The sequence below is a fragment of the Pan paniscus genome, chromosome 1 (genome assembly GCF_029289425.2).
Source record: "Pan paniscus chromosome 1, NHGRI_mPanPan1-v2.0_pri, whole genome shotgun sequence".
In the NCBI taxonomy this organism is placed as follows: domain Eukaryota; kingdom Metazoa; phylum Chordata; class Mammalia; order Primates; family Hominidae; genus Pan; species Pan paniscus.
This window is the reverse complement of record NC_073249.2, coordinates 2,470,133-2,482,500: the sequence shown is the minus strand read 5'-3', so window position 1 is coordinate 2,482,500 and position 12,368 is coordinate 2,470,133. Positions and strand designations below refer to the sequence as shown.

The following is a 12,368-nucleotide window of genomic DNA, read 5'->3' as shown; positions in this document are numbered from 1 at the left end:
AGTTTTTTTCCCCATTATTTTCTGTAGTATTTCTAAATAATGGGATGAAGCAACCATTTTCAGGCTATTTTGTAAATAATACATTGTACCCACAGATAGTCTTTATTACTTATCACTTAAGTGGTATCTCAGTTCATTAGATACTATACTGTAAGTGGTTGTATTTCGTGGCATAGCTGCTGTCCATCACCCCACCTCCTACTCACAGAATGGCACCTCAGACTGTTCTGTACCTTTTCAGTCACTTATAAGCTATTAAATAGTCTCATTTTGCCGGGCGCGATGGCTCATGCCTGTAATCCCAGCACTTTGGGAGGCCGAGGCGGGCGGATCACGAGGTCAGGAGATCGAGACCACCGTGAAACCCCGTCTCTACTAAAAATACAAAAAAATTAGCCGGGCGTGGTGGCGGGCGCCTGTAGTCCCAGCTGCTGGAGAGGCTGAGGCAGGAGAATGGTGTCAACCCGGGAGGCGGAGCTTGCTGTGAGCCGAGATGGCGCCACTGCACTCCAGCCTGGGCGACAGAGCGAGACTCTGTCTCCAAAAAAAAAGAAGAAAAAATTGTCTCATTTTGATTATTTAGAGCTTAGCCCTGTTCAATCCTGAACTTGATTTTCACATTTAAATCTCACTGTACTCAAAGCTCTTCTCCGCCCTCCAGTTGCCAGGGCTGGGAACACGGTCTGCTCCTGGTTGGAGTTAGCTGGACTGGTGATTATGACTGAACCCAGGTTGTGCGGTGGCTCCAGCAGGAGCAGCTACGGAGGAGGTTACTCCCAAGCTGCTCCGCTAGATAACTGCAGCCTTTAGGTAACTGACCCTCAGCTGGAAGCAACACACCGCAGTCCTCTGATGTGGGGGTTCTCTCTGCCCTGTGCTTTCACAGTGCCTGTGGGACTGTGGTCCCCAATCTTATTTAGTCTCTGAATCCTGTGGACATGTTTCGAGGGACATCTTCTGAACCTTTGGGTACCTGGAATTCGTGGAGTGGCTTGGCCCCCTTTCCTTTGGATGTGGCCCTCATTGCTCTAACCTTGCCCCATTTTAACAGAGGGAGGGGCAGACAGCAAGCCCAGTGTCAAAGCAGGCAACCAAAGGGAAGTGAAAGGTGCCTGTGTTTTCTTGCAGCCTCACAAACTTTGAGTGATTCTTTGGGGGTGGGGAGAGAGAAGGAAGGCTGTATTCTCCCAAAGGTGACCCCTTCTTCCTTCTCCTGATCCGCATCTGATATTTGAGTCAGGGTGTCAGGGGAGGTGCTATGAACTCTACTGAATAGCTACGTCTCAGCAGCCCGAAGTTGAGTGGCAGCCTCAGCACCAGATGCTCTGAAATCTGAAGGCAACGTTTCAGGAATGCCTTTTGCTTGATATGGTATGGGCCTCAATTGTCAGTTGGTGATTAGTATTAAAGTATCAATATGTTTTTGGAGTCCAGGGTGAAAAAGAAAGAAAAAAAAAGTATCAGTAAATAAATGGAATAAAATTATCATCATATTTTCTCTTTTATTTTCACCTTTGGCTCATTATTTATTTAAGTTAAACAACATATTCGTATAAAAAGGTTAAAACTACTTTTTTTTTTGGAAACGGAGTCTCGCTCTGTCCCTCAGGCTGGAGCGCAGTGGCGCAATCTCGGCTCACAGCAAGCTCCGCCTCCCGGGTTCACGCCATTCTCCTGCCTCAGCCTCCCGAGTAGCTGGGACTACAGGCGCCTGCTACCACGCCCGGCTAATTTTTTGTGTTTTTAGTAGAGACGGAGTTTCACCGTGTTAGACAGGATGGTCTCGATCTCCTGACCTCGTGATCCATCCGCCTCGGCCTCCCAAAGTGCTGGGATGACAGGCTTGAGCCACTGCGCCCGGCCAAAAAGGTTAAAGCTTCTAAAATAGTTATGAACGCTAAGTGTACCAATAAAGCGAGGATGAGCAAGCTTCTCTGTTACCTACCCATCCATGCACTTCTCATTCATTATTCACACGGAGGTTTTTAACTGTTTCATTTTAAAGTGAAGGAAAAATAAGTTGGTTTTACTTAAAGTAGAAATTGAAAGAGATGTCAGAATTCAAACCCATTTCTACTTGTTGCAAAAACTTATCCTTTTTATTGCTACCCTTTGCTACCTCCCTTTAAGAAGTTGCTCGGCGTGGTGGCTCACGCCTGTAATCCCAGCACTTTGGGAGGCCGAGGCGGGCAGATCACGAGGTCAGGAGATCGAAACCATCCTGGCTAACACGGTGAAACCCCATCTCTACTAAAAATACAAAAAATTAGCCGGGCGCCGTGGCGGGCGCCTGCAGTCCCAGCTACTCGGGAGGCTGAGGCAGGAGAATGGCGTGAACCCGGGAGGCGGAGCTTGCAGTGAGCCGAGATCGCGCCACTGCACTCCAGCCTGGGTGACAGAGCGAAACTCCGTCTCAAAAAAAAAAAAAAAAAAAAAAAAAAAGTTGCAAGTAATTTGCAAACACATTTGTTAGTGCTATTATGGTCAAATTATAAATTTGAAGAGAACCGAGTTTGTTCCTTTAATCTTAGTAAACCAGACCAGTACTACTTTTCTTACATTTAAAATGATGAATGTGTTACTGAGGTTCATCATGTAAAAATATTTACTTAATACACCATGTCTTTTTTTGTTTGTTTCTTTTTGAGATGGAGTTTTGCTCTTGTTGCCCAGGCTGGAGTGCAATGGCGTGATCTCAGCTCACCGCAGCCTCCGCCTCCCGGGTTCAAGCAATTTTCTTGCCTCAGCCTCCCGAGTAGCTGGGATTACAGGCATGTGCCAACACACCCAGCTAATTTTGTATTTTTAATAGAGACGGGGTTTCTCCATGTTGGTCAGGCTGGTTTCGAATTCCCGACCTCAGGTGATCCGCCCACCTCGGCCTCCCAAAGTGCTGGGACTACAGGCGTGAGCCACTGTGCCTGGCCCCATACACCATGCCTTAAATGTGCTGAAAATAATTTTTGTAACTTCATTTTAATGTAAAAGTTTAATAAATAAAGTTCAGAATATCTTTTAAACCTTTGAAAATGACTTTGTTGATTTTAATGAGGACTAAGTGATTTATTCATATTCGCATGCTTTTGAATAATCCCTGTTATGTATAAGGATTATTTACTAAATATTTTGGGTATTTCCTCTACCTAAAGACACTATTATGCAACAGACAGAATTTCCATTTGAAAGGGTTAGAATATTGTTGTATTACACATATTCATATGTCCCTTCTTTTCCTTCCTATACAAAGTGTTGTTTTGAATTTTTAACAATTTATTTTTCTTCATCTTTAGAGAGTAAAACTTGTCTCGGCACAGAGTCAAGTAAAGAAAGCCAACATACAGTGGAGCCCCTGGGGAGCAGTCCCTGCTGTCATCAGATGGACGTGCAAGCAGATTCCCCAAGCCTTTCGGTAACTGCAGGAAAGGACCACATGGAGGAGCTGCTCTGCAGCGCGGAAGCCACGTTAGCGCTCCACACCCAGTCCTCCGAGACAGCAGGGAGCCCGTCTGGGCCAGACTCTTCTGAGGATGCTTGTGAGGATGACAGTCGCTTGCAGCTGGCTCAAACAGAGGCCTGCCAGGATGTGGCCAGAATAGAGGGCATTGCTGAAGACCCTAAGGTGTTTCTTTCCAGCAAGTCAGAGACAGAGCCGTTGATTTCACCAGGCTGTGACCGTATACCTCCTGCGTTGATTTCTGAGGGTAAATATTCACAGGCTCAGAGGAAAGAACTCCGTTTGCCACTTCGGGATGCTTCTGAGGCGTTGCCCACAGACCAACTTGAGAACAATGAATTAAATGAGCTGCAGCAGCCTGATCTTACAGACAGTGATGGAAAATCACCACAGGCGCAGGCTGACTCAGACGGTTCTGAGAATGTGCTCTGTGGAAATAATCAAATATCTGACTTAGGCATACTGCTTCCAGAGGTGTGTATGGCCCCAGAGGAAAAGGGAGATAAAGATGACCAACTCAACAAAGAAACAGAAGACTATTTGAACAGCCTTTTAGAAGGCTGTTTAAAAGATACTGAAGATTCCCTTTCCTATGAAGATAACCAAGACGACGACTCCGATCTCCTTCAAGATCTCTCTCCTGAAGAAGCATCCTATAGTCTCCAGGAGAATCTGCCTTCTGATGAGAGCTGTCTTTCTCTTGATGATCTTGCCAAAAGGATAGAGATTGCAGAGGTAAATCAGAGATGAAGTACAATTAAAAGTAAAATGGCATTTAAAAAACATATATATGTATTAAAAATTGCCTTGTTTTTGTAAGTTTTCCCTTGTCTCAAACATGAGGGAAAATTCTAGTTAACGTAAGCTTTTAATTATTAGTAGGTTTTACATTTGTATGTATTGAATAAAATGACTTTTAATCATTGTAATGTTCATACTACAAGATGTTCTCTTGCATGCCTCCAGCTAGAGTGAGCGTTATTGTATATATCCATTTTTTATAGTCCTGACTGTTATGTGGCAGTTCCAGATATTGGAATCCAAACCAGAATAGTCACATTCTAATAAGGAAGTCTCATTTTTCTTCTCATACATCTAGCAGATAAAATATGATATGTACTTACTGTTTCTTCCTCTCGTTAATATATTTTTTAAATCTTTTAAAATAGTCTAAAGAATAGAGGGAACATTTTAAAATGCAAGAGGTACTAAATTAATTTTTAACCTTACATTAAGTTGAAAAAAGAGATTAAGGAAAAATGACCATTTTTCATTGTTTGATAATACAAAAAAAAAGTTTGGAAAAAGAAAAGATAAAAGCCATATCCAAACTACAGCACACTCGCGAAGGCGGCCTGGGGTGGTAGAGCAGAATTCGATTGCCTTAGTTCCAGTACAATCCCACCAGGTAGTTAACAGCTTCTTGGAGTTACCTTTTACCTCTGTAAGCCTGTTTTCTTCTCTGAAAATTAGCATACTAGCTGCCTTTCCTTTCCTTCACCATTTTTCCCCCTAAGTTCACTTTTAAGTCCCATTTGTACTCATTGTGTTCTAAATCAGCATTATCATTGAAAAAAAAAATAAGGGGGAAAATGAAAAAGTAACAAAGCCAAAGTAGACAGTAAAATATGTGTGAAAACAGAAGACTGTGAAAAGCTGTCTAAGGTAATTATAGCTGCTATATTACTAGCTCCCTTTATTGCCATTTATAGTCAATTCTCTGTAAACAATGACTTTTCTTTTTAATTTTTTTCTTGCCAAAATTAGATAGAATAGTAAAGCACTTGGCTTACTATTCATTCTCTTATTTTAACCAGACAGCTTGGTTGCCATTTGCAGTTAATTCTCTACAGACTGTTGTTGTTTTGTTTTTTTTTTTTGTGGTTTTTGCTTAACAAAATTATTTAATATTGCTTAATGGGCACAGAATTTCCATTTGGGGCGATGAAAAATGTTGGAAATAGATGGTGGTGATGGTACACGTTTTGATTGTAATGAATGCCACTGAATTGTATACTTACAAAGAGTTAAAATGGCAGTTTCATGTGTTATATATTTTTCCACAATGTTAAAAATAGTTTTTTAAAAAATTAGAGCTAATGGTATAGCACTTAATCCGGTATTCATTCTCTTGTACATTTTAACTAAATCTCTGGTACAGGAAGTTAACAACACAAAGCTTATACCCATATTCAAATCTTAGCTGTAATACCAAAATAGTTACCACTGTCTGACTGCCCTTTCTCATGCCAACAATCAAGTTGACCATAAAGGGAGAACCCATGTGGTCTAATTTTACCTTTTTAGGTATAAACTGTGAAGAAGAAGCAGAGAGCTCCTGTTGTCTTGCCCACCTTATAAAACGTTTTCTTCTATTTCAACATTTGACTAGTTACACACTGATAATCATATGGTGTGCCTTTTTAGAACTATCTTTCCCCAGTAACTCATATTTGGGGGGATAATAGGAACTTTTGGAATTTCAATTTTTGCTTTTGCCTGAAAGCTGTTCGGCTGGATAAATTTCTATCATCTAGTTTGCCAGATGTCCCCTCCAGAGCAATTCTTTGAGTTTTGGTAACCTTTATCTTCAACCTCCTCCCTACTCAGCTGTGTTGAAGATGCACAAGGGTCTTGTTGTGGATGTATCAAAGGTCTGTAGCATTTCTCCTGTATATTTCAGTCATCTATTGACATGTATTTCCAAAGCCTACAATTGATCAACATCCCTTTCCCAAATTATTTTTCCCCACATCACTAAATTTAAAATTGTTCTCAACTGAGTCATCCTATTTCTAAGAAATTAAAGAGTTGTTTATATTGGGGAAAAATATTTTAAGGTGGCAGATTGTTAATGTTGCGTATTACAACTAAATGGAATATTCCCTCCTCAGACTCAAAACACAATGTCACTTCTGCTGGGTAACAGCTAACAGTGGAAATTACATGTGTTTAAAGTTGTCTTTTCTATTAAGTTAATACATAATGGTCTCCTTTCCTAAGATTATATTGATCTATTAAGCTATTTTAAGAACCCCAAAAGCTACATATACATGACTTACAAAACTAATTTACTTTCCTATGACAATGCCAAGCAGATTGTTAAACATTTGCTTTCTGAATACTTACTACCCTCGCTATTCTGAAAAGCATGGTTTAACAAAGTCTGCCTAACTCTGTCAGGAAAGGAGTTTTTAAAGTTTCAATGCTAAAAATCACTAACACTTAATATTTTCTAATACCTTAACAATGAGGTTTTGGACCAAGTAAAATATCCAGGCAATTGTGGGTTTGCTTATAAGTGCAAACTTAGGATTTTTATTTTAAAAATTTCTTTTAGATTTGAACATATAAAATTTTAATTCAAACTTTTTTTTTTTTTTTTTTTGATACAGAGTCTCACTCTGTCGCCCAGGCTGGAGTGCAGCGGCACGATCTCAGCTCACTGCAACCTCCATCTCCTGGGTTCAAGCAATACTCGTGCCTCAGTCTGTCGAGTGGCTGGGACTACAGGCATGCACCACCATGCCCCGCTACTTTTTATATTTTTAGTAGAGATGGGGTTTCACCATGTTGGCCAGGCTGGTCTTCAACTCCTGGCCTCAAGTAATCCACCTACCTCGGCCTACCAAAGTGCTGGGATTACAGGCTTGAACTACCATGCTTGGCCTTCAAACACTTTTTCTGTTTGTGCTTTCAGTAAAATTTTATTAAGAGTCTTCCCTGTGTTTGGTGCTGAGGATACAATGAGAAATCAGATGATGTTCTTGGCCTTTTGGGGGATCTCCACTGTCACGCTTGGCTGATTTTACTGGAATTGTTTTTGAAATATTTTTTTATGCTTCCTTCCGTTTGTGATTAGAGGATATAGAACATGATCTCTTAATAACCAAGTAATTATGAACAGCATTTTTCTTGCACTTAGGAACCCCGAGGCAATGAGTCTGCCCCCTCCACCCCTCCACGCTGCTGTGCTATCGCAGGCGGTCCTTCTCTGTTTGCTTTCCCAGATCTCCCTATCATTTCTCCCCACCCAGGTTCTCTTACTTCCCTCTTTCTACCATTGTGTTTGTGGTAGAGCAGGTTGGTTTGTTCTTTCTTTGCCAGCTTTCCCCTTTCCTCTTGTCTGTCTGCTTTCATTTTCTTGCCACTTTTGCATTGCCCAGCCTTGGCTCCAGTGGAATTTGGTTTTGATCATCATTGCCAGCCCAGTGCAAGCACTTGTTTTGTTGTGTTGCTTTGAACAATTGGATTCATCAGATCAAATGAAATAATTTACATAAAATGTCACAGAGAACTAAAAATGTCTATACTATTTATATAGTGACATGTATAAAGGGAACTTGTCTAGGTTTGGAAAGCTTTTTCAAACCCAGTAATTTGCTATGTAAAGTGATAGCTTAATATCTGAAGTATTGCTATTCTTTCTTACGTAAAAAATAGCATGACACATTATCATCAAAAGTATAGTTTATACTGTATACTGTTTTTAAAAAGCATCAAAAATTTTATCCTCCTTTCATAGATTTTTAAGAAAAAAAATGATCACATGTGCATTGTCAGACAACACATTGGAAAGATTTACTCGTTTATTCTCTCATTCTGTAATTTTTATTGAGTGACTTCTCTGTGAGGGCCGCATTACAGATGCAGTGACTGAAAATACACGTAAGGATTTTTATGCACATGAAGCCTGCAATCTAACAGTCGTCTGGCACCAAGTGTGTTGTCTTTTTGCTGAATTTGAACATCCCATAGTTTTTGGCAAAGGATGAAATTGTATTATAATACCTATAATACACTGACATGATGATTTTAATGTCAGAACCCAAACCCCCTTTACTCAGGAACCTGATCATGCAAATAAATCATGTGTTTGTTTGGTTCTGGAACCTGGAAGAGTTGCATTATCTTCTCTTTAAACTCTTCAGCTGTTCCTCCTGTAGCCTGAGACTCAGAGGGAGCTCCTAGCATCCAAACTTGAACGAAATGTGCCATGCAAACTCAGAGTGCCAGGATGACCCACAGGGTGCACACTCAGCTTGTACAGACTGTTACACGCATAGAGATGAGGTAGCTGTTTTCTAAACAAGTGAGGTTGAAATTGAATGTTGGATACATTTTACGAAAGTTAATCTATTTTTGAACATTGAAAATAATCATAGTATGTAATTCAGAGGTCCCCTTGTGAGCAGATTTTAGCAACATGATATGCTGTGTGAAGATAAACCATTCATTTTTCTTCATTAACATCTACATTTATAATCTGCTTGCAGAAATGTCATATGTTCAGAAAAATATATTAAGTGTTTCAGATTCAAGTGATTTTTGTTTTTAGAAATAATTTCATTATTTCTAAAATCTGAGGAAGAAGCCCTGTGTTACTGCTTGGGTCTTTAGAAAGCTTTTAATCTGGCCGGGCACAGTGGCTCACGCCTGTAATCCCAGCACTTTGGGAGGCCGAGGTGGGCGGATCACAAGGTCAGGAGATGGAGACCATCCTGGCTAACACGGTGAAACCCCGTCTCTACTAAAAATACAAAAAATTAGCCGGGCGTGGTGGCGGGCGCCTGTAGTCCCAGCTACTCGGGAGGCTGAGGCAGGAGAATGGCATGAACCCAGGAGGCGGAGCTTGCAGTGAGCCAAGATTGCACCACTGCACTCCAGCCTGGGCGACAGAGTGAGACTCCGTCTCAAAAAAAAAAAAAAAGAAAGCTTTTAATCTGGGAGAGAGCAACTCATGTTCCTTGCCCTCTGTCTAGATTAGCAACATTTACTTAAATGTTTTCAGAACTGCTTGTATCACATGAAGCAAAATACAGGGGAGTACATAAGGTCACAGTATCTAGTGGGGAGAAAAATGACAACCCAGATTGCTCCTGGATTTGCCTTTAGAGAAGCTATCTAATCGAAGCTGTGAGTTTTCTTCCCTGTTGCCTATTAAGTGAGGTAGTTACTTCTTGACTAGATAGATCACTGGGATCAGGGAAGTTACTTTACGACTAGCTGCTGTGGGATTCTCTTGCCAAGTGAAGATGGGAGGCTAGCACTAAGCAGTAGTCGCTTATGAAATCACATTGGTAGCTGCTCTATGGATCCGGAACAAAAGAGGGTCTTAGAAACAGCAATCATGGTTGTTCTGCCCAGAATGGCTCTTTTGAGAGGAGCAGGGGAAGTCCAGCCTCCTCACAATAGAAGAAATGCAGTCTTCCAATAATGTAAGAGGTTTTAGAAACAATGGTTGGCCCAGAATTTATGTAGATATCTAAAGAGCGCCCAAAGGAAAACCCAGGAATTACCTGTTTTCCAAATGGCCTCGTCCTTGCCTTTTGTTTTTATCATGACCTCTACATTTCCTAATTAATTAATGCTTCTCTTGATAGCCATGTCTCTTGCGCAAAGCTCTTTTTCTTTTCCTTTTTAATCACTCTTTTAATTTATATTTGTACTGCTCTTCCTGGACTTTTGCAGTAGTTACTTAATAAGTTTCCCTGTCCCTTGTTTCATCTTCTCCCCTCCAAATCGGTCTCATGTTAGGGCTCTATAAACTTGGGGTCTCAAACTGGTAGCCAAGGAGCCAGTCAGGTATTAGAAGTCAATGAAATGAGTTAGGTGTAGAGTGATAGGAAGAAGGTTTCCACGCCTTGTCCGGAAGTATACAGCTTTTTTAAACTCCACAGATTAAACCAACCACAGCTGAGGGTTCTTGATCGAACACACAGACTGTGAGTTTAAACTCCTGCTATGAAACACTTTTACACTATCATTCCTTTCCCACAGCTCTCTTTACCTGCAGGATAAAGGCTGTACTACTCAACATTCAGGACTCCTGTCATCTGGCCCACTCTGTCTCCCCAACGTCATCTTCTGTCCTGGGGTCTCAGACTGTAACGTAGTCAGACTGGCCCCCTCGCCACCTCCCAGATACACCTTGCATGTTGTCACCTTTGCTCTTTTCCCTCTGTGTATGTCAGCTCCACCCTGAGGTGAGCAACCTTCTTTCCACATACCTATTTCTTCCCAGCCCTCCACATCTAGGTCATGGCCTTTTAGCATGGAAAGTACCAAACAGTGCCTAGCTCATGGCCAGTACTCAGTAAGTGCTAGCTGATGCCATCATTCCCTGATCACTGGAGTCCAGAAGTTTGTTTCTTTCAAACAATTCCTCGGAACTTCAAATGAGGTTGAGGCTAGAACATCACTCTTCCCAAAGTCCTGTCTAGCTGTAATCTCTCTCTGTTATCATAAGACGCACACATACTGTCTTCTACATCAAACTGCAGACTCCTTAAAGATAGGGATTCTGTTAAATACATCTTCATATTCTCTGCAAAGCTAATACAGGCTGTTGTAAATAACAGCCACTATACACAGTAAGGCTTTTTTTCTTAGTTCACTTATAAAAATAAATATCCTTTCATGATTTGGTTTTGATTATTTTCAGTGAAAAAGCTACATTACTCAAACAAGTATTTGCTAGGTGCTATCTATATGTAAATTGCTTATCTGTGTTTTTTTTTATTCTTTGGCATATTTAGTGAGCACCTACTATATTATAGAAACTAGGAAGACAGCGCTGAACACAGATCAAGTCCCTGCTCTCATAAAGCTTACTTTCTAGAGGGAGAGACACATAATAAGTTAACATAAAAACAAAAATATAGTTTTGGATACTGGAAGAACTATTAAAGAATTTCAGCAAGGTGAGGGGATTTAAAGTAACTGAACTGGCAGCTATTTAAACAATTTTCTGGGCCTTAAAAATGGGATCATATCTTGACATTCTCATTTCTTTTTCTATTTTGTACTTACTAAATTGCCCCCTTAAGCAAGCAAAACAAATTGCAAAAACATGAGGTAATGCCTCACCTAGAAACTTAGACACATTGTAAAACTCCTGTGATTTTTTTAAAGGCTTTTTCCTTTTTAAGTGAATCTTTTAAAGATTCGACATTGATGTACTTCATCATCATGCGTTTTCCCCCTTGTTTGCCTTCTCCCTGTATTGCAGTGTTCTAAGATGCAGCGCTGTGGGTCTGAGGTGACCGCCGTGTTCTTTCTGGAAAATGGCTGCTGCTTACAGCTGGTACTCTCTGGCCCAGCTGTGACATGTTTTTATCAATCTGCCATAGAAGGAGCCATGACATTAGTCTACTTCCAGATTAATCAAATGACACAAAGATCTTTCATCTAATCTTCTCTTCCCCTGTGTCTCTAGATGGACAAATTTGGCCATTAGTTTAAGTATCTCATAAATGAGGTGATGTGTAAGATAAGAATTTTTGCTAGAGTCTTATTTGAAAGTTCTATTAATCTTGTTTTAATTGTAATATATATTATAGCATATGGCATAAAGCAACATTTTAATAGTCATAGAAAATAAGATATTTTCACATTAAGGAACTGGCAAGAGGTTTGATACTGAATTTGTTTTCAAACTCTACCAACTACTGGCACTGCAAGCTTAAGCAAGTTACTCAAGCCCTTGAAGCTTGGCCTCTTCGTCTGCAAAATGGGGCTGATAAGGCTTCTAAAAGAGAGTTGTGAAAATTAAATATGATATAGTATGTAAATATCGTTACATAAAATGTGCACATTTACTAAATTATAGTTGTTATTATGGAACCCAACACTAAAGAAGCAGGCAGAGAATATCACCTGTTTCTGTAGTTAGGAATAGTAGCGGTAAATTTGACATGTGCCACTAGAGTGAAATTGCTGGCACTTAAGTTATTTGTCATATACTATAATAATATGATTTATGAATGTTAATTCTCAAATCAGTTGGAAGCCAACTGTGTGTTCTTGTTCAGAATTGACCAACCTAGAGTTTCTGAATTGAGTAAAACCTATATCATTAAAAGAATGTGACTTGGTATCTATTTTCTTCTTTAATTTTGTGAGGAGGCACTTC

General features: G+C 40.3%; 1 protein-coding gene across 3 annotated transcripts in view; it reads left to right on the top strand.

Annotated features, from left to right (window-relative positions):
- The window catches only part of CNST (consortin, connexin sorting protein), a 107,962-nt gene that overhangs the window by 83,303 nt on the left and 12,291 nt on the right, over positions 1–12,368 (top strand). For all 3 annotated transcript variants that reach the window (XM_024929066.4, XM_034950189.3, XM_014343655.5), the window contains exon 9: positions 3,291–4,189. In XM_024929066.4, the coding sequence (XP_024784834.1) occupies positions 3,291–4,189 (899 nt within the window). The remainder of the gene's footprint in view (positions 1–3,290; positions 4,190–12,368) is intronic.